The sequence below is a fragment of the Nothoprocta perdicaria genome, unplaced genomic scaffold (assembly GCF_003342845.1).
Source record: "Nothoprocta perdicaria isolate Ctin4 unplaced genomic scaffold, notPer1 scaffold_296, whole genome shotgun sequence".
NCBI lineage: Eukaryota > Metazoa > Chordata > Aves > Tinamiformes > Tinamidae > Nothoprocta > Nothoprocta perdicaria.
This window is the reverse complement of record NW_020455528.1, coordinates 202471-224359: the sequence shown is the minus strand read 5'-3', so window position 1 is coordinate 224359 and position 21889 is coordinate 202471. Positions and strand designations below refer to the sequence as shown.

Sequence of the window (21889 nt, the reverse complement as noted above, 5' to 3'; positions counted from 1 at the left end):
CCAACTCTGCCCCTGCACGACCCAGGGCAGCGCCGAGCGCTCCAGCCAGCACAGGAATCGCTACAATGACCCAAGAGCTGCTGCCTGCCTGGGACCCGGCCTTGCGGGCACAACCTGCATCGAGGTGCAGCAGCAGAGCAGAATGGGGGCCCTGGTGACAAAGGGCAGCTACCTGGGCCGGGAGCAAACAGGGCTGCATCTCCTTTGCAGAGCCTGCTGCCCGGCGGCCTCCTCGCGCCCTTCCCCACAGCTGGAAGTTGGAGAGATGCGAGGCCTGTTTGGCTTTCTGACGGGTACAGTTGGGCCTGTGGAGACAGAGGTGGGAGAGCTGGGAATGTCTCAACTATTGCCTTTAATAATGGAAGGAATTTGGTGTTTATAGTTTTATTTCCACTCGCTGGCTCATCTGTCGGGGTATTTATAGCACTCATCACTATGGTACCCAAGCTACCCAAGCACATTGGCAGAGCTCTGACCCACACAAAATGATACAAAACTGCTTTTTTCCTGCTCTCCAACTACCAGAGAACACCTCCGTGCTGGTATTACTAGCACGCTATGTTCCAAAAATTAAAAATAGAGCCCTCCTAAAAAGCTAGATCCCATTTCACACCTTACTTTTTGATCAAAGCCAACAGGGAACAAAGAACATCATAAAATGATGGCGTGGGAGAAGACAGAGAACTCACCAGGAGCAGGGAAGCAAAGGGAGCCGGCAGCTCAGACCCACCAGCTCAGAGGCTCCAGGCTGGCTACCTGCAGCAGACACCCCCCTTCCCAAACAGCTTCATCTCTGTTAATGACATTAACAATTACACCTTCTTTCACCCCAGGGGCCCTCCCGCGCGATGCGGCGTCAAACGCGTTTTCCCAGCGCTCCCTGATTCTGCCAGGGAATCCCCGGCAGAGCAGGTGGCAACGGCCCCGTGCAAGCGGCCGGGATGGGGACCCGGCGCAACATGGAGCGGCTCTGGGAGCTACGTCCTGAGCTGCGCCCGGCTGCCCCACGGAGAGGGGGCTGTCAACGCACTGCAGCTGGAGTGGAGCCGCTCACACAAGCACTTCCCCACAGGCCAAGACTAAGGCACTCCACACTCCCGAAAATGCCTCTAAAACAGACTATTGCCAAACTCCCTTCCACACTCAGGCCGGCATCTGCAGACAGCCCAGGCACAAGTACAGTCTTGAAATGACAGATCAATGAAAACACCCAAACGGTGCCAATCACTTAGTTGTAAACACTGAATTCACGAGCAGTTCCACAACAAAACACCCAACCAGTCACTATCCTGTGCTTCTGTACTTTATTTTTAGCTTTTAGTTGGTACTCCTGCTTGTGTAGGCCAATGATCTTAGAAAGAATAAACATTATATAGTGTGTTATGCATAGACTGGCACACAAGTTCTCTCACGCGGTGCGTATTCACGGTGCTACGCAGAGAGGCACGTGAGAGAAGCGCAGCTCCCGCAGCAGCGTCACAGGTCAGCAGGTTGGGATCAGAAACCCCAAACCCCCTTCCCCAAACCTGAGGTGCGAGTTAGGGAAGCGGGGCCCGTCACGCTGCCCTGGCCGGCACGTCCGCACGCTGGCCGCTGCAGCGCTGCCTCCTCGAGGCAGTAACGGGCCCGTGTGCGGTCCAGTTCTGCACCCAACCCAACCGAGTTCCCCGGATTCCACTGCTCCCTGGAAACGGGAACTGCTCCCGAGCACAGATGCACTTGTCTTCACTCCAGACTGTGCTGCCCGACACATCTGTGGATATGAATGCACACCCACCAGATTCGTACATGCAGATTCATACACTCAGTGCCATACAGATTCATATAAAGATTTAAGTGTATATGAAATATAGATATAAAATATGTGTGCAAATAATTTTTTTCACACCTATTTGCAAGCGCTCCAATTCCAGGAAGTTGAGAAGTACCTATCTATACACCTGTGGACTTTTCATGTTCCCCTACACCTTCAGAAATACCCTTTCTCACGCTGCACTCCAGAAGTGCTCAGAAACACATGGGCAGACCCCAAGCCTGCAGCTCCTGCAGTTTGCTCGGCACTGCAGCCGTACCCTGCACTCGCTGCGGCCGGTCCCAACGCGAGGGAGCACGGGGCAGCTCTCCCGAGCAGACCTTGCCTGGCAAGGGGACGCGAGGCCCCTGGCAGCGGCCCGGCACCGCAGCGCTGCCGTGGGGAAGCAGGAAGGCGGCCTCTCCGAAGCGGGCTCGCCTCTCCTCGAGCCCACAGGGGAACGCGGCGCTCGGCCTGCAGAGCGGGGCCGCCTCCGTCCTCCACGGGCGGCCGTTGGCCCACGCTCGGGAAGGCCGGCGCAGCCACTCTCCGCAGGTGACATCGCTGCGGGGCACAGGCGCTCGAGGCGGCCGCCAGGACGCAGCGCCGGCTCCACGAGGCACCTCGGCCTCCACGCGGCACGAGAGCCTGGAGAGGAGACCGGGCGCCGGGCACGCAGGCCAGGGCCAGCACCTCCCTGCCCGCATCCCCGGCACCCACACTAGACGACAGCATGAGGCAGCAGCACAAGGCCCCAGGCAGCCTCCGCAAACACTGCTACTGCTTTACCCACAAAGGCTTTTTTTCCTGTTTTATCACCCATGAGTGCTTCTCCACCTTGTCTATGGTTCAGAACCACAGAATAGAATCCTTAAGGTTGGAAGAGACCTCAGAGGTCATCTAGTCCAACCCCCCTGCTCACGCAGGGTCACCTAGAGCACGGGGCACAGGGCTGCATCCAAGTGAGTTTTAAAGATCTCCAAAGAAGGAGACTCCACAACCTCTCTGGGCAGCCTGTTCCAGGGCTCTGTCATCCTCACTGTCAGGAAGTGTTTCCTTAAGTTCCTGTGGAACTTTTGGTGCCTCAGCTTGTGGCCGTTTCCTCTAGTCCTATCGCTGCCCACCACTGAAAAGAGGCCACCCCCCTCCTCCTCACTGCCTCCCTTGAGGTATTTATAGACACCGATCAGGTCCCCCCTCAGCCTCCTCTCCTCCAGGCTGAACAGGCCCTGTTTCCTTGCACAAATAGCCCCAACCAAGAGAAGAGGCGTACAGTGAAAGCAAAATTAGAAATTCAAGTTCCCCTCCCCAGTGGGAAACATCTATAATAATCTAGATCAGTGAGGCTTTGGCAAGGCTTGCATAGAGTTTACAGACCCCGATTTATACTTTGCTACCTATTCCAGTACCCTAACTCTAAGGGTAGGAAAGTCAAAGCTGCACAAGGCAGTGGCATGCATGAATTACACATACATTTGCCACAGTGACAGGCAGATGATCACTTAAGAGCATTGCTTTCAGGCAATAGCTAAATAAAAGTATCGTCATGCTGCACTAACTTTTATCAGCATGCTCCTTTTACTAAACAGCTCTAAAATAAACTTACCTGTTCTTAGTTTATTGCTGCCAGAACTAAAACAATAAATCACAATTCCTGTCTGGAATTCATACGCACTCCTGCAGTAAAACTCGTAGGCAGGAAGGCTGAAATGCTCATGTCACTTTACATGAAAAAGGCCATTTAAGCTAGCCTAAAAGATCACTCTATTTTTGACAATCCGGGCTATTTTCAGCCTTCGGCAGTGATAGGCTAAAGCCTAATGCAAAAAGGATGTGTCACTAGCAGTTTAGCACAGGCTGCAGGGCTTAAACATGCACAGGATGTTCTGCCTCGTGATTCACAGATGCACATGTAGACCTGAAGCCGTGTTGTGCACGTGCAGCTGCAATCCGTAAGGGCTACAAGTCTTTCTCACTGTTATTGGCTTTGCCATTTCACGACTGGAATGGAGGAGCGGCAGGGGAGAAGAGTGCACAGGAGAGGGTGCAATTCCTGGGCATCACCAGACACACACTAAGCAGAAAAGAAACATATCTAAAATTAGAAGATTATTCCTGTACCCTTTACAGGAAAGCTCAAGGTCCTACTAATCTGACTGAAACAGATTCAGAGCCTTAGGGGAGTCTTTGGTCTCAGTCCTGCCAGCATAATGGTTATCATTAAAAAAAGATTAATTTCTCTTAAAAACATATAGCAATTCTTCACAGGATTTAAAGAAAAGTGCATATGGTACGTTGACATATCAACTGTATGGAAAAAAGCATTATTTTGCTTCTCATTCTTACAAAAAGAAAACTAGAAAATGCCGCACAGCTCTAACGTTGTCTAGAAACAAAGTTTATGCAACAGAAGAAAAAAAAAAGACATTTTCTCCCAGTGATCTTTTCCTCCCCCTCTAGAAAGTATGTGATTTTATTCTTACATAAACATCTAAATTCCCCTCTCCCCCCGCCCGTCCCTTTATTTTTCCTTCTCACAAACCTCCCTGAGCTGCCAAGGCCAGGGCAGCGAGCACAGGCTCCGGGCACTGCTCATGCTCCCGGGCACGGCGGCCTCCAAGGGCTTTGCTGCAGAAGAACAAACCCTGAGCGTTCACCCCAAAGCTATGCATTACCTAAGTTCTGTTTGTTTTCACAGGCAAAGTGATATGGAAGATTTTCAACCCATTACACAGGAAACTGCAGCGCAAGAGCATAAAATTGGAGTGGAAAAATCACCTTTAATGGAAGCCTTTTCCCCTCCTACAATTTTAAAGCAGTCAAGAGGCCAGCACATACTTTTTAATCAATAGAGAGCCCTAAGCTAACCCAACAATCCTCCACACGCGGCCACTTCACCGAATCACAGACTGGTTAAGGTTGGAAGGGACCCCTAGGGATCATCTAGTCCAACCCCCCTGCTCCAGCAGGGACACCCAGAGCACGGGGCACAGGGCGGCATCCAGGCGGGTTTGGAAGATCTCCAGAGAAGGAGACTCCACAGCCTCCCTGGGCAGCCTGTGCCAGGGCTCTGGCACCCTCACAGGAAAGCTGTTCCTCCACATATGATGATTCCAAATTCAATCCACTTCCACCAATGGAAAGCCCATTTTCTCCAACAGTTCAGTATCCAATACTTCCACTTAGAAGGAACTAACAACACAGAACTGACAGTACTTCCACATTTCCTTAGTTTAGCTGAAAATACAGAAGCACTTTAAACTGGGAAGGGCCACTTTCCTGCTAGGCACAGTGCAGAGGCGGAGGTGCCAGAGAGGGCTCCGTGAGCAGGGCGAGACCCTGCTCACCTTCTGCGGCTGCGCTGGGCTGCAGGTGATGCGGAGCTGCCCGCTCGCGCTCCCGGCCTGCCCGAGGAAGCGGTGAAACAGGCTGGTGCTTTCCAGCTTCCGCAGGGCTGAGCCACAGGCGGCCCCCGAGAACAGCGCGAGGCTACACACAACGTGACCGGTGTCGGGACACAAGCACCAGCTCCAGGGGCTCTGAAAATCCACAGCAACATCAACACTCCGGGTCAGAGAAGCTGCTTTACATCACAGCATCCAGGGCTGCAATCTTACCTGCAAGGCCCTTTCCACAGTGGGCAGGGGACATTTTGTTTATTGAACACTCTCTTGGGTCTACAATGCTCATGGAAACCAACATCTACATTTAAAGGGAAAAAAAAAATTAAAATAACTCATTACATCTCATATCTTGGACAGAAGTGACTCAAAACCAAGACTGTCCTTCTAGAGTGACAACTTTTACAGGCCGCCCAACTCCCCTCTCCTAGGGCCGCTGCAAACGCTGCTCATCCTGAACAACACGTCCGAGTGACCTGTCCAGCCTGAAGGAACCAGGACAAACACATAGGCATCTGCTAACACAACAGCCAGAGAAACCAGGGGCCAGGAAGGCTAGAATGAAGAGACTATTGACAGCTTCATACAATGTAAGAGCATATTAGCCAAGGCACATTGCAAAGAGGCTCTGTCAAACGCAGAGCTGCCCAGTGGCAGAGAGGCGCCGGGTGCCCAGCTGGGCAGCTCCCCAACGGGTTCACATCCCAGTGCAATCCAACCAGGCCAGCCCCTTAAAACAAACGGAAGGGGAAAAAAGATGGAAAGGAAAAAATAATACATTTCTTCTACCATCCTTGGTAGCTGAGGTTGGACAAGGAAAAAGAAAACTTCTAAATCTGTAAAATCTTTTAAGATGGTCAACAGAAAATAATACTGTGATAATATCTGCTTTAAAAACAAAACAGATTTGTAGTCACAGTTCTCAAAGGAAGTCAATGTTCTGTGATTCTGTGATATAAAAGCTACAGATCTGCACCTATTCTGCCCCAAACTCACAGACCTGCTGTTACCAGCCATCATCTGGAGATGTTACTGCAAGTGAAAGAGTGGAACTCTCACCAGAGTTCCGGTGCTGGGGACCTTCTCCTTCTCATGCATGCCCAACCTCACTCTGACCAGATCCATGGGCAGCTCCTTACGCTCACCACGCACATCCCTCTCGCACACACCTCTCCTGACCCAAATGAAGCTGGTGAAGAAGGAAGGGAAATGAAGGCAGCAAACGGACCTCATGGACGGGGTGCTCTGTGCACGATGCTCCTGCTCGCTTCGGTGCTCCATTCTGCTGAATCCACCTAGAAAGTCCCGCTGAGTGAGCGCAGAGAATCCTGAGGCTCTGGGAATTAGTCTAATGAGTTTTTATGTTCTATTTCAGAAGGGGTTTCCACAAATCATCATCACTACAGTGAAATCACAGCTAAAATAAACGGTGATGCTAGACACATTAATGCACACTAACTAACTATTAGCTCTGCTTAATCCCTCAGGTTGCAGCAGAGTTTTCGAGCACAGCCCAGGCGGGATCCAGCCCCTCGGGAAGGGGGCGACAGTGGGTGCCAGGATTCTCCTGCTCACAGAGGTAGGAGCAGCAGCAGTGGGAGCGAGTGGAAAGGCGGAGACGCTTCCCATGGCCCGGTCGGAGCCCTGTGGCCACCGCTCTCACCCTTCCCACTGCTTCACCCAGGCCACACGGATTAAGAGGGAGCCACGGGATGTTTCTCACGCAAAAGGCTGCAAACACTGCTCAGTTTTATTTAAAGACAGACATTGGAGCCCGTGCAGCAGCACTGTAGCCCTCCAGATTTCCCACAGGGGTTGTTCAAGGCTCAGAGTCTTCCTGCCGGGCGGTTCTCCGGAGCTGATCTCTAATCCCACTCCTGCTGTGCTCCAGAAGCACTAAGGAAGGCCCAGGGATTGCTCCACGTGGTGGGTTGGTTTGCATGTGCAAAGCCCACCACGCCGTTCTCTGCTCAGGGTTGCCCTGCTCCCCAGGCCAGGCCTTGTAACGCCTGAAGCCTCCGTACGGACGAGACCTTGGAGTGACTCCCCGTGCCGGACACATGAAGGAATATTCCATCATTCCCTTCTTCACTGTGAAGAAAAAATTGATCGAGGGAGGCTGGGGAGGCAGGAAAGAGGGACATCCCCAGAAGGAAAAATCCCCCTTATTTCCCTTCTGTGAAGCAAGACCTCACTTTCACGGGGCAGTGGGAGTAGGGAGGGGACACTCACCAGCTCCACTCCTGGAATGGAGACGCTTAATCCGCACGGATTCGGAGCCAGAGCCCTCTTGTCCAACAGCTGCGGCTGAACTCATGGCTCTGCCAGCACTTTGATCACCAAACACCACATTTTCAGTTGTAATGCAATTATTCAGGACACTTCTAAGTGTCTCAAGGCCACATTACAGTCAGCTTTTCCAAGGGCACCATCACCCTCCATCTCAGCATGTGCTGTGTGCCCATATTTAGTGCATTAACTTCTCACACACCCTTATACTTAGCCACCATCTGAAGCACATTCGCCTTGTTCAAAGGGCTGCTCAAGTTTCCAGAGCGCTTACGATGGACATAAATTTCTGCATATATAATACTATATACTGCCATATTCCGAGCAAGCACATTTTATTTTCATTATTTCCATTCAGAACAAACACAAGGGGTTGTTTTCAAGCTCAAGCTGAGCATGTCCCAAAGCCACCAAACCCAGGGGGCTGTGGGCAAGGACAGGCACGTGCTGGCTCCCCGGGACCAGGATCCTCATGCTCCTGCTTTTCCCAACAGCCGGCCGGGACAGGCAACACCTGCCCCACCAACACAGAGGAGCTGCTCCAGGAGCAAGGTCTGGAACAGCAGGATAAAATAACTTGCTAGTTGGCTACATCTTGCTCCCTGGTACAAGAAATTGAAACACTGCAATTAAAACCGAATTAATTAGGTTTAATAAGTTTGAAAGGTAGCAAATTCAGCCCAAAACGAGAAACAGGAGAATCCTGTGGGTCTCGTAACATTAAAACCATTTCCTTCTCTATCATTTCAAAACTCGAGGGGAGTCACATCTATGCAGAGCAATAGATCACAAACGCGGCATCAAGCCCACCGCTAGTCGAAGTCCTCTCCCCAAGGCAACCCCTATATATGACGTACGGAACAAGGTCTTAAACTGTTACCAGACCACATTTATTCACATTTCCACGTGACAAAGGGCAGGCCTACTCAACTGCTTTCACCCAGTGCTCCTGCAGGGCTTAACAAGCTAAAGCTGAGTGGAAGAAGAGCAGATGCCCCAAGGACAAGGTGTCGTCTGCATCAGATCCAGTATGGGCCAGCACAGCCCAACCTTGGGCAAGTCTCGTGCCCATTCCTTCGTGAGCAGAACTCACAGACCAAGAACCACATTTACTAAAAGAGCAGAGGATACAAGCAGAGGAACAAGATCTCTCTGCAGCAAAAGACGTTTGGCTGCCAGGGAAGAGTGTCTCAGCCCGCCAGAGCCCTGGGCCCCCGTGTGGCTTCACCAGTGTCTACTTCGTTCCCCTCGCGGCCACAAGGTTGAAACCAGGCTCTGCTGTTGGCAAAGAGCTTTGATGAACGCTGCAGCCCATTTTATTCCCAATGAGCCCTGGATTCACAGATTAAATCCCTGGGGAAAATAAATAAATAAAAAGACTGAAAATGCCTCAAGTTTCAGGCTTGGAGCTTCTTTGGGCCCTGACACATCCAGAGTGGCCGGCACCGCTGCCACAGCAGGCAAAGCCCAACTGCCTTCTGAGAGTGCGCTGTGCACCTCCATGCACCATCACTTTTTTTTTTTGGGGGGGGGGGGGACAAAATACACATTTAAAAGGGGAATGGAAGCACTTCAACCTGGAATGTCTGCATGTACGCTCTAAGTGATCAGAAAAGTACAAGAATTGCAATTCACAAGTGGGCCATCAAGTTTCCTGTATGAAAAGAATTCAGGTATTTTCTGAAACCTGCTTCATTGGAAACTTTTCATCCGAAAGTTGAAAAGTTTCGAATTTGAAAAACTTTCAAGTTGCACAGAGACAAGACACAAGATCCTGTGACAATGTTTTCCAGCCTCAACATTTTTCACCAAGAAAGGGGGAACAGAGCAAACACATTAGCAGTGCTTCACACGAAGATAAATCACCAACCCTTACACGAACCCTTACGTTAAGGGCACACTAACCGGGAGTACAAGGTCTATCGCACACAAACCAAGGCTCCCCCATTCAGGCTTTCCAGGTTTCCCTCCCGGGCGGCACCTCCCTGCCCCGGCTCTCACCCGCAGCTTCAGGCAGGAAGCCCCCGAGCGGCCGCTTCCCCACGTTCCTACCTTGGCACAAAGCCAATGAAACACATGGCAACGCAGGAGACTCCTCTTCCTATTCTCCTTAAAAGAGGAGAATTCTCCTCCTCTTATTGGCTTTGTCCAAACCCTTCTCCCCTCACAATCACGGCAGTTTTAGCCCAGCACAGAAGCCACCCGGCACTGGTACAACTGCAGAGAATAGACACTCAAAATGAAGTATGAGCTGGGAAAGGATTTAAAGAAACCAGTGAAAACTGACTTAAAATGTGTTTATTGTGCACTAATGTATTTAGTAGTAACTACCCATGTGCACAAGGGAACTGAGCTGCAATTTACAACATTGCAAGAGGTCCAGTTTAGCCTTGCAGCTCAGCTTTGGAAGCTTGGCGAGCTCGGAAGCCCTCGGAGCACTGCTGGAGCTCGCAGTGACCTGCTGACTTGTGAACAAGGACGCCCCTGGGGGCTCCTTCCCCAGGCCCACCCTGGACGCACAGGGCCAGCAGCAAGTCTGCAGCTGCAGATCTGGTCTGGCATCCCCACGGAATTCCCAAGGGGTTTTTCTCTTCAGGGAGGGTGAGGAGGGAGGCTTGAGATGCAGCCAACTAGGTGTCTCAGGCAACAGCATTGATGTTGAAAATGCACGTGCACTCAGTTTCCACATCTGTCACACACCCCATTTTGCACTTACGCTTCCGTCTGTTTTGTCCTTAATATTTTACTTTCTGGTGTTGTAAGTTTCCAAACACGGCTGCGGGAAACTGATGAGATTACGGGCACAGTAACATTGCTTATTACAGCCTAAGTACTGCCAGATGCACAAAATCAGTGTACAAGACGCAGCAATTTTTCCCTCTTTTTTTTTTTTATTATATCATCTGGTGAGGAACTTCAAAAGCTGCTTGTAAGAACACTCCATTAGAGGTCTGCAAAGGGACAGCACTATTAGTCAACAGGCAACACCTGAGTAACGAGCACACGTCAGGGTTACTGCTGTAACTGTTGTTCTGCTCTCCTCTTCAGCCACATCATAATCCTCCTCCTCCTCCTCCTCCTCTCAGGAAGAGGTGCTGTTTCGTTCCCACTCCTTCCTCCCACCCCTCAAACAGGGAAGCCCTCAAGAAAAAAAGCAATGTTTTTATGCAAATGCTGCATCTTAAAACTATTCTAAAATACTTGGGTGAGTCAGCTTATACATATACATGTTGTGTCCGTGAGACAGCTCTATTCTGTCCTATATCCATAAAGATACTTCTAAGATTTCCTTTCTGAATAATAACCTAATGTATCAGTTTGACGAACAATTTGAGTAAAACCTTTATTTTGCCAGAGCTAGTGAAGGTTTAAAAATGAAGACCAACCCAGGGAAGCCGGGAGGATTCTCCTCCAGAGGCACCTTCCAGTGTCAGAGGTAACTGGGGTAGAAAGGCTCCCCAAATCTGCACAGGGCTCCAAGAGACTTAACTGACAGATTCACACTGATCCTGGGAAAGCCTGGGTTTCCTGCAGATGCTTCCGCCTCTTACACAGATTCAGGATCCCTTAATCCGCTTTCACAAATCCGTGTTCTCCCTAATTGCAGCTACCCAGGGTTCTTCTTGCAAAAATCGCCCAGTACAGACAGGCCCTGGAGCAAAGCCCACTGTAGTCCCACTGTCACTACCTTAACTCTTGAAAAACATTATCAGGAAGTTAGGCTGGGACAGGAAGCCAATTTGGAGGCTTTTTCCTGCTTTGTTTCCCATTAAGTACAACCACCGCCAGCTACAGGGAGGGCGGCACTGTTATAGAGACACTGCCACCATAGGGGCCAAATCCTTCCCTGACAAGAGCAACTTTATGCAATCATGCTTTTATCCAGGGTTTTAACAAACCTTAGATACTGTTTATTTAGACTATAGATCCTTGACTATCAGCCCAAATCCATCCAACGAACACACGCATGTTTCTCAGCAGAAGTGACTAAGAAATGAGAGGAACGTCCCCCTGTTGAGCACAGGCCCATGAGTCAGCAGGCTCTCGGTGCTGTCACACACAAGCCATACCAGAGAGCCTTGTCAAGCCCTTTCTCAACTCCCTTCCAACGTCTGCCACTCTTTCCCATCGGTTATCAAGAGGCCTAGGAACTTCCCCACTTCCCACTTACTTCCCCACAGAGCAATTGCCAGTAGCAGCAGCCCAGGGCAGAGATGCAAGTTATCGAACACAACCCCACAGAGGAAAGGCAGTGCCCTCTTACCACGGCAAGGCCGTGGGACCACCATGGAAATGCAAGAGCTGTATATGTATCCACACGCCCCACCAGCTGCAAAAGGGCACGGGCATTTGGGGGACACCCCTCTGGGTGCCACGGGGGGCCCGAGACGCGAGGGACGCCGCTCACCTTCCAGGCTGTCGGAGCAGGAGGTGCCGATGCCGGTGTCGCCGCTGTCGGAGGCCACGCTGAGCCTCCTGCCGGGGCCGCTCGGCGGCTGCCACAGGGCCTCAGCGCCAGGGAACCATCCCACGGGACACGGATCCGGGCCTGCACAGAGGGAAGCCACAAGTGGGTCATGACGGATGCAAAGCAGGGGTCATCAGCACAGCGAAAGCTCGACTCTGAGCCCGGCTCTGCACTGGTAGGGTACAGTTTCTAGGCAGGACCCAGTTTCTCAACCATTTACATGTCATTATTTAAAAACACGAGCCCTAAACGGTTCCTGCACTCACTTTACTGATTTATTTGCCACACGTTTCCTATCGTAAGAGCAATTCTAAAGGCACAGCAGGATTTTGCTTTGGAAACACACGACTCCACGCAGAGGAGTTTAGGGAACAGAAACCAGCTGGGACTTTGCTGCTGGAATAAAAATGCAGTCATTTCGAACTACACATAACTACTATTTTATCATCTGGGCTGTGTGATTTAACAGAAAAATGCTTTGGTAGCACTGGAAATCAGGGACCGGCTTCAGATATCCACGTCATCAGAGCGGGGCTCGCAGCTCAAGCAGCACACACGGGCTGTCCTTCCGCGATATCCATAAACCCACTGGTTTGCTTCTGTTATTTTGATTTTGTTTCAACTGCAGCTAAAAGATTCACTTCCAAAGCACAACCCATGTAAGCAAACAGCTCTGCCATTCAAGCCTGTCTTGAGAATATGTTGCCTATTTCATAGTCAAAGAACAAACGAAAGCAGCGAGACTGTGACTCCAGAGGACCACCAAGAGATTTTACAGCAAATATCTGAACCTGAGCACTGCTTGCAGAGGGGTACGGAGCGCAGCGCCGGTGCCCCGGCCCAGAAGGTGCAGCCTGTGCCGGCTGTGCCGGAGCGCCCGGCCCCCGCGGCGGGAAGTGACTCATGCTGAGGCACCGGGTCACACCGAGGGCTCTTGTGCTACACACGGATATTTTTAGGCCGTTTGAAGGCTTTTAGGCAGCGCCCACCCCAGGCCATAGCCCCCGAGGGCTGGCAGGGCAGGGGCAGGCGCTCCCACCGTCCCGTCCCGCCGTCACCAGGCAGGGCACGCGGTGCAGCAGCACCTCGAGCTTCAGAGAGGCCTGAGGGGCAGCCGGGCTCACCCCGGCTGGCAGATCTAGGGACCCTGCTGCTAAATGGGGCACCTCTTTTTTTAAAAAAAGTTATATTATATATACACAAGATAGATATAAAATGCACACGTGTGTATATGTTACACATAAACTCCTATTTCCAGACGCAAGAGTGACAAGGTGCAGCCACGCCGGATCCGAAACAAACCCAGAGGGCCCCTGTTCACTGAACGCCCCAACGTGACCAGCTCAAGGCCCCAAGGGGCTGCTGTGCCCACAGCCTCGGCATGTGCAGCAGAGCAGCCAGGCTCCGGGAGACGGCGGCCCCGGGCACACGGACACCCCGGGAGCAGCCGCTGCCTCCCCCGCGGAGGCCGCCCCTTCCCGCGCGGCCGACGGCAGCAGCGCGGGCACCTCCTGGGATCCATCCACCCAAAATGACCACCCACCTCTTCAGAGGCGTTTTAGGAACCAAGTGTCACGTCCTTGAATGCAAAACCTGTCTTCGCATGGAACAGCTAAGGTGACGTTAATCTACCCAGATGCTGGATAAAGAGCCGAGGACTTCACTGGCTTTCACGGCAGACACCTCCTTACCCAAGGTCACTATTTCTTCTCTTCCGCACCGGGATTTTGACACCCGTTGTGGCCAGGAGGAGACCGGGGAAACTGATACTGCAGAGGACTCTGAAGGTGAGGTCTTGCTGCAGGATTATCAGAGCTGACAGCTCTTATTATCCTTCCGATAACCTTAATATCCTTCTGACACCCTTCTGGTCACCATGAAGGAGACTGGGCTGCTGCACAAGGATGGTCCGTGCCCTGATGGCCCTGCAGGCTGCCCAAAACTCTTTGGAGGGTGGAAAATGACCATTTCAGCCCAAACACACCGCTCAAAATCACCCATTTCACCCACACCATCAGCAACTTGTTTTCAATAAATCAAAGTTCTCCTGACCATTTAAGCAACATGGGGCACCATGATGGTCCCAAAAGACTCTAACCACTTCACAGCCCCCTTCAAAGGAAAGATGCTAGATCATTTTCCATGCACCGTCTTACAAGACACTATTTTTTTGATCCAAAGATCATCCAAATGCATGGGAAAGGCTGTGACACGAAGTCATGCCAGAAGATACCCATACACTTTCACATGGCAAGTGCAGGACACCCCTCCTCTCTGCTCCAAACCGACCCTTCTTCCAGAAGGATTGCTCTCCACAAGAGCAAACCAAAATACATCTACCAAACAGCAGCCCATCACCAAACACAAATCCACAAAATAAAAAAGCAAGCCCATTAATGATCACAAAAGCCCACCTGATCACAAAATATTGCTCTAAACAGAGCTTGCACTGGGGATGACTGAGGGAAAGGAACAAACAAAACAACACAAAGAAAAAGCAGACCAAAAAAAACCTCACGCTGGAAGATGTTCATAGGATGGTATTCAGAGGAAGTCCCTCCATTTTCACCCACTCCCTTGCTCCCACTCCAGCAGTCGCCTGGCATTCTCAAACCTCCGCAATGGGAGTTTCCAAAGCACACGAAGGGACCTTGAGCAGACCCGGGTGAGTGCAGGTCTGACCGCCCAGGTCCACAGCCAACACAGAGGCTGCCCCACGGAAAGGGACCATCAGGATCCACAGCCCTAGACTTGCTCTTGGCATCCCTCATTCAAAGCAAACACATCCACCAGAAGAATAAAGACAAAGCAAAATAAACAAGAACTAGTAGAGACAAGGGCAAATCCACCAATCAAGGGCAGTTAAATCCGGTAACAATCCAGTTAAAGTCAGGAATTTTATGCCCAATTGCAATTTTCTCGATTTTCAAAGGGCCTTTGACATTTTGCAGGCAGTTAACTCCCTCTTTGCACTCTCTGTCCCACAGGGCTAAGTAACCACACATCATCCTAAAAAGAAAAGGTTACCAGCACAAAGGGCCCCTCACCCAACTGTTTGCTAACAACTGTTTGTTAATAGGAATAGCAAGTGCAAACAGAAGTTGAAAACAACAAAGTTGGTTCAGCTGGAGATGTTCACATCCCCCTTTCATAGCTATGGGATCAGTATCACTGCAAGGCTGGAGGAAACCTCCCTGCCGTGTCTCGTGCCTGACAACTCGCTGCCAACAAGTGTCTGATCTTTTTCCATCGCTGGCAAGAGCACATGAGAGAAGGAAAAGGGAGAAAAAGGAGGCAGGAGAATTTAAAAGGGGGAAGATGGGGAGAATTCCCCAAAAGGTATGCAGAATAGATGCCTTATCTTGACATATTTAAGTGAGGAAACAAAAAAAAGGGGAGGAAAAAAGGCCCGCACGCGGGAGGAGCGGGAAGGAGAAGCGTGACCAGGACCATGGGACAGGCAGCGAGGGCCCTGCCTGCGGGTTCAGGTGCTGCAGCTTTTCCAGAGCGCTTTGCAAGGTCCTTTTGATGAGCTATGATCCATCCCGGGCACCCTGCCCTTACTATCGCGCTCTCCTTACCTTGCCTTTCAAGCTTGCTCTATAACTAGACTCTTCCAGCTTTTCAGCCCAGTTAAAGCAATCACACATGGAGAGAGATAAAAACCACAGATATGCTGAGTTCCCTCATGCTTAAGGGCAAAAATATTGAATATTGACAGGTCTTCGTTTACCTGCTTCTCTACTTTCACAGCCTGAAAATATACCACCAGCTAGAGGACCATACTCGTGTTTTATCCTCTCCAGCTGTAAAAGAATTCATCTGTTGGTGTCATTCTCCTTTAGCACTCTGCTCAGCTGTGAAAGAGCAGCCCAAATTACATACAAAGGGAGAAAGATTAAAGATAAATAAATAAAAAGAGGGGGGAAATGAAAGTAGAAGAGAAACCCAAAGAAGAAAATCCTCCAAGTAAACATACTCCTGAGTGGCAGTATCAATTAAGATAAGTTGATTAGGGTGGTTATTTTAAGGAGCATAAACTCATGCCCTAATTTCTCGCAAGAGCTAAATTTTAATTGGATTGTGTCACCAAATCTCCAATTTATTTTGTCTCCAGCAACGCTTAACCAAGTTAAACGTTTTTCCCCTCCCACAGAAGTGGCCAGCGGAGCAATCCCTCAGCAGAGCTCCCTGCAGCTCCGCAGGCTGTGTCCGGGTACCCAGAGCCTCCCCACGCTCTGTCCCACATGTCTCCCTCTCCTGCACAGGATATGGGCTCCATACGGGTGCCTCCCGCCGCTCCCAGCTCCACAGGGCTCCACGCTGCTCCGAAGGGCGCGCGCAGCCGGAGACCCCCTCCTCCTGGCGCTCCCTCTTCCCGGCCAAGCAGCCGTTCCCGTCACCTCTGTACCGGGCACGGGGAGGGGAGCGCCACAGCCCAAGAGGCACAGACACTTCCAGGGGCTTTATGCAACTCCCACACTTACCTAAGGGAATCACGGAGAGGACTCTGGCATCCTGATTTTTTTTCCCCTCAAAAAACAGCTTTAGCATCTCCCTTCTCCTTGCAAGCAGATCTAAAAATATCCTTAACACAATAAGAGACAGACACTAAGCAGACAAAGAAGTCCTATCACTAAAATATTTTGCTCAAACATAACAGCGACCGAGTTTGTCCATCATTTTTCAGAGGGGTCTAACGTGCATTAGATGTGCACCACGGGATCTGCTTTGATGTGGGTGAACCAGAGGCAGACAGAGCCTCCAGGCTGTATGAAAATCGCTCTTACAGAAGCCTGTACAACACACAGGGGAGCTGTCCCATTGTTGTATTTGGGTTAAAAGGATGAAATCCCACTTCACTTAAGTCATTAGGAGATTTTCCTCACAATGCCTATGCCACAGGGCACAACTTCTCTCCAAGCTCAGCTCCTCTCTGTTTGGCAGTTCCTCCTCCCACCAACACCTAGCCTATATAAACAAGGAGGACACTGTGCAATTAAGAAGGGATAAGGAAAAGCAGTACTAGATATATGTATGTATATATTTTTTATACATATATATTCTGCATGTTATCCCCTCTATCCTAGATCCCACCCTACCTAGGATACTTCCAGCCAAAACCAGTAATTTAAGTGTTTCCATCTACACAACTGCAACTAGATTTGATGTAAAACTTATCCAATAACCATTCTACTGCCCTTCTTTGATCAAGGCAGTTTTAGGATAACAATGAACAGAAATAGATCAAGATCCCAGCTGTTAGCTTCACTTTCCATAAAAGCACTAGCAAAAGTATCAAATAAAATGGCATTTTCAAAGCCTTTTAGCGTTTCTAGGTCACTATACCCTGGTTGGTTTTCTCATCGCCCACAGAACCATCCAACCTTTCCTAAGTGTTAGTCACAGCACTTTGTACGAAGCCTCACGCATTAAGAGAATCCAGAAGGGTTCAGAGCTGCCCCCACACGTAATAGCTCTGCTGCAGAGCAGCCTTTCAGGAGGAGATACCATCTCGTAATGAAAGCAGGGCTCGAAATAAAGTCTTATTTGTTCTGAAACGCTTTTAGGAGTTGCAACGTCCCCACACCATCTGGAAACTATGCTGTCAAAAGAATAAAGCAGGCTTGAAACGTAAGGCTACCTTATAAGGAATCCCAGACCTGGCTCCAGAAGGATTCAGGAATGTTTCAAGAATGCTTCTTTTCCCAATAGCGCACCATGGGTCTCTAACTCACCGGGAAGCTGAATGTGACAACAGCCTCACCTGCCGCAGGCCTTTTCCCGGGATTTTGGGCATAAGGGGCTCGGTGCGCCTCCCCCCTCGCTGGCGACGCCGGCTGCGCCGCAGGGCCGCGCTGTCCCTGCCCAGCCAAGGGCACTCGGCATCACCGCGTCCTGCCTCTCCTGCCGCGGCCCTCAGTGATCCGCAAGGAGCGCCGCTTCCTCCCGGCCCTGTCCGACTCAGGCAGCCAAGGCCCGTGTGCCGGCCTGGGCGTGCTCGGGGCTCGCGGGCAGCTCCATGGAGCCAGCACCTTCAGCAGGAGCGAGGGGAGAGCCGGCAGAAACACAGGCCTAGAGCCGGCGCTGCCTGCCAGCCACGCTTCGAGCCGCCTCGGCTCCTCCCGCGCACCGGGATGCTCCAAAAACAGGATGCAAAGGTGGAAACAAGCATCTTGGCACACTTCAACACACCCTCTCCTGCTTTCATTACTGTTCGCACAAGTAAGTTTCCCAGCTACTTACAGCATTATCCCAGGCCTACCAAAAGAAACACACAAAACAGGAAGACTTTCTCCCCTGGAAAGGCCCAGAAGACAACGAAAACGTCTCTTCCTGCAGCACAGAGCAGAGACCCTGAACAGATTTCACAGGGAGCTACAGCCCTGTGGTGTTTTATCCCCCAGGCCCCTTCGTGCGCCAGCGGACGAAGCCGCCGGGCGCCGTGCCCTTCACCGCCGGCCGGCAGGACCAGGCGGCTCCGCTCGAGCTCCAACCACCCCAATACTGAACACCGGGCAACTCATGCGACAGAGAGCGGACCCGAGGGGCACGGCGGGCAGAGCAGCTGACACTGGACACGCGAGCGCTCCCCTTTCCCTTAGGGACCGTCCACAACAGGCAGGCAGCGGCCCAGACCCATCTCCTGCCACCACCTCAGCCCCTTCCACCCGGCTCCTCCTGCCCTGTTACCCTGTTTGTCACCTCCTCCGTGCTCCAGAAGGTTAATAACAAGGAAGTCATTAACCGCCTGTTGCTAAAGTTTCAGCAACAACCAGTAGCCGGTGGACATAAATCCCAACCGTTATTCCAAGAACTGACAGTTTCTCTTGCCACCAATGGCACTTCTTCACCACCATCTCCTACGGTGGCTCCGGGCCACCTTGCACCACGTAGCTTCTTCCACACAACTCACTACTACCCTCTAATTAAAAAAAATACAACATACCATTAAAAAAAAAACATACAATTACAAAGAGCAGCAGTCTAATCAGTGCACCTTTACTGTAGGTACTAGGCAAGGGATCAGTGCTGCTGCTCTCCCCAATGCACAGGGCAATGCCCTCCTACAGCTTCAGAGCTGCAAACAGGCAGGGGCTGCACTACGTGATCTCCAGAGGTCCCTTCCTGCCTCAGCCATCGCATGAGTCTGTGTAAACAGGCAAGACATCCACGTTTTGTACATGTTAAGTGAGCAGATATTATATTATTAAGAATTACTTGCCTAGAGGGAGAGAAGAGATAAAATAGGTAATGGTTTTGGAGGGAGGTAAGCGAGTGCCCCCAGCTCCCTCTCAAGGCCAGCCTGCCGCTGCTCTCCAGCGCGGCCGGACAGCAGAGGCCACTCCAGCATCCAGCCCTGTAACGGGAACGGCTCGAAGCTCGGGTATCCAGAGCCGCTCATATACAGGCTTGGTCAAGGCTTAGGAACCACTACGTACGCACAGAGGCCGGGCCGGCGCCTCCGGCCGCTCCGGCAGCGCCGCCGCGGAGCCCCCTGTGACGCTCGCCTGGGTCACACTCAGCCCTGGAAGCTCCGGCGCTTCCCTGGGCACAAACCCAACCTCGGCATTAAACAGCCCCTCCGGCTGCCTAACTTATGCCCACTAATGCCTCCTGCCTGCCCACCTCGCCTCCAGGCGCACGCTGAACACAAAAGTCTCGCTGCTTTACAGTGCTTCTTCAGCCTAACTCTGTAAATGTGTTTTGAACTTATTAACTCTGACTACCGGAAGGGAAGAAGGGATACGGAAATTGAAAAACTACAAGCAAAACGGTATTTCGGAACTTGCAGCCAACTTTGAGAAATAAATCGCAGCAAACCAGCAAAAGTAAGAGCGGCGCCCAGGAAGGGGCTGAGGTAGCAGCGCTGACAGACGGTGCACGGCGTCAGCCAGAGCACCCTGAGCAAAACCAGGGCAGCCAAGTTAGTTCTGGGAAGCAGAGGGAAAAGCCGGTGCCCATCTCCAGCGCAGCCCGAACACAGCGAATGCAGCAGCCCCCAGCACACGCCTGCACCACGTACACACAGCGCATGTTCCTGCATTCCTGCTTCAAACAAAGTGATCAGGAATCAGACATCCCGATTCCCTGCCTTTTCCATTCTATCCATTAAAATCTGCGCCCCAAAACACACGTCTTCCCGAGTTGCAGCACGGAGCTGATGCCTCCTCCAAAGCTCCGAAGAGATGTATTAAAAGACAAAAACACACAAAAAAAAGCCTCCTTCAGCCACGCAAACCTCACACGCGTTACATAAAGCAACGATAACTTCACGACAGCAGAGAAAGGGACAGTGGCTCCCTTCACGCCGCGGGGAAGGGGCACGAGGCTGTTCGTGGAGCTCCGCAGCTGCGGGGACGGCCGCGCAGCTCCTGCAGGACGAGCCCTGCCAGCCGCAGCAAGACACCCTCGCCTCCGACAGCAGCTCCCGGCGCCGGAACGCTAATCCCGGCCTCGGAGAGGGCGCCAGGGATTTATCCCCACCCTGGTGCTTTGGACTCGTGTCTGCGATCACCCGCTGCGGGCTCGCGGGGTCGGGATCGCGGAGCACCCGCAGGAAGGTGCCAGGGCCGGGCCGAGCACAGCTCGGGTCACCCGGCTGCGGCTCCCGAACGGGGCAGCGCGGCCCTTCCCGCAGGGAAGCGCTGCTCGCGCCCACGCGCTGCCAACCTTCCCGTCCCGTCCCGTCCCGTCCCGCCGTCCTGCCCCGCGGGAGCCGGGAATGCCCGGCGCCCGGCAGGGCCCCCACGGGCCCCCCGCACACGCGTGGCGCTGCCCGGCCGGAAAAACGGGTGGGAAAAAATACTAATAGTAATAAAAATAGCGGCCGGGGGGGAGCAAGCCGAAATGTGCGCGGTGGGGAGCGCAGTGGGGAGCCGAAGGGCGCCCGCTCCCGTGGGCCCGGCCCGGCCGCACCGCGCCCCGGGGGACCGCGGAGCCGCGCGGCGCGGGGCTGCCGCCCGTTAGGCGGCGCGGGCGGGGAGCGAAGAAAGGAAATTAAACGGGATCGTGCGCGATGCCTGCGGCGGCGCCGCCCGCCACGTCCCGCGCGGCGCCTCCGCGGGCAGCGCCGCGCCGCGCACGGAGGGAGCGAAGGAGGGAGAGAGGGAAGGAAGGGAAGGGACAGCGGGGGGCTCCGCGGGAGGGAAGGGGCGGCCGGGGTCTCCTTACCCGCCTGGCGGCCGCCGCCCGCCGCGGGCTGCAGCCCGCCCCACATGGCGCCCCGGCCTCGCCCGGCTCGGCCCGGCCCGGCTCAGCGCGGCGGCCGGCGCGGCGCGGCCATGGCGGCGGCAGCGGCGCCCGCAGCGCGGCCTCGCAGCCACGAAACTTGCGCGGTTCCGGCGGCGCCGCCGCCTCCTTCCCTCCTTCCCTCCTTCCCGGGCGGGGACGGGGCCGGGGACGGGGCGGGCGCGGCCCGGCCCACGGGGCGGCCGCCCACGAGGCCCGGCCTCCCCTGCGGCCTCCGCGAGCCGCGCCGCGCGGCCGCCGTCCCGCGTGGGGCCGCAGGACAGATTAAGTTACAGATAAAACCGCCCTTTAGGCGAGGGCTCCGGCCGCGCCGCCCAGGCGGCGCCCGCAGGCCCAGGGCGCCGTTAATTAGCGCAGGCCCAGGGCACTGTTAATTAGTGTCCGACTATGATGAGCTTGTGTGTCCGGAAAGGCCCCGTGTGCGGGATTTCAGCACAAACCCGCTTAGGCTTAGCTAGGTGTTCGTAGGGTACCTAGTAAAAGGCAGCCTTAGAAGCACCAGAATGAACATGCAGGAATCTCTCCAAAGGATTCCTACAAGCACAGGCTTCAGAAACTTAATAACTACTGATTAAACCCCCACATGCTAAAGCTGGCGCATGTCTGCTCCGGAAGATCCCTGCAAAACTTTCAGGTTTTGGCAGCAGTCCTCTGCATGATACAAACACTTAAAACATTTCCAAAGAG

The 21889-nt window shown here is 52.8% G+C and overlaps 1 protein-coding gene across 1 annotated transcript in view; it reads right to left on the bottom strand.

The window, feature by feature from the left end:
• CEP85L (centrosomal protein 85 like) overlaps nt 1-21170 on the bottom strand; it is an 80657-nt gene extending 59487 nt beyond the window's left edge. Inside the window, exons 1-2 of the mRNA XM_026041853.1 lie at nt 21125-21170; nt 11891-12031 (exon numbers count right to left, since the gene is read on the bottom strand). Coding sequence (XP_025897638.1) covers nt 11891-12031; nt 21125-21170 — 187 coding nt within the window. The remainder of the gene's footprint in view (nt 1-11890; nt 12032-21124) is intronic.
• Nucleotides 21171-21889: the final 719 nt, after the last annotated feature.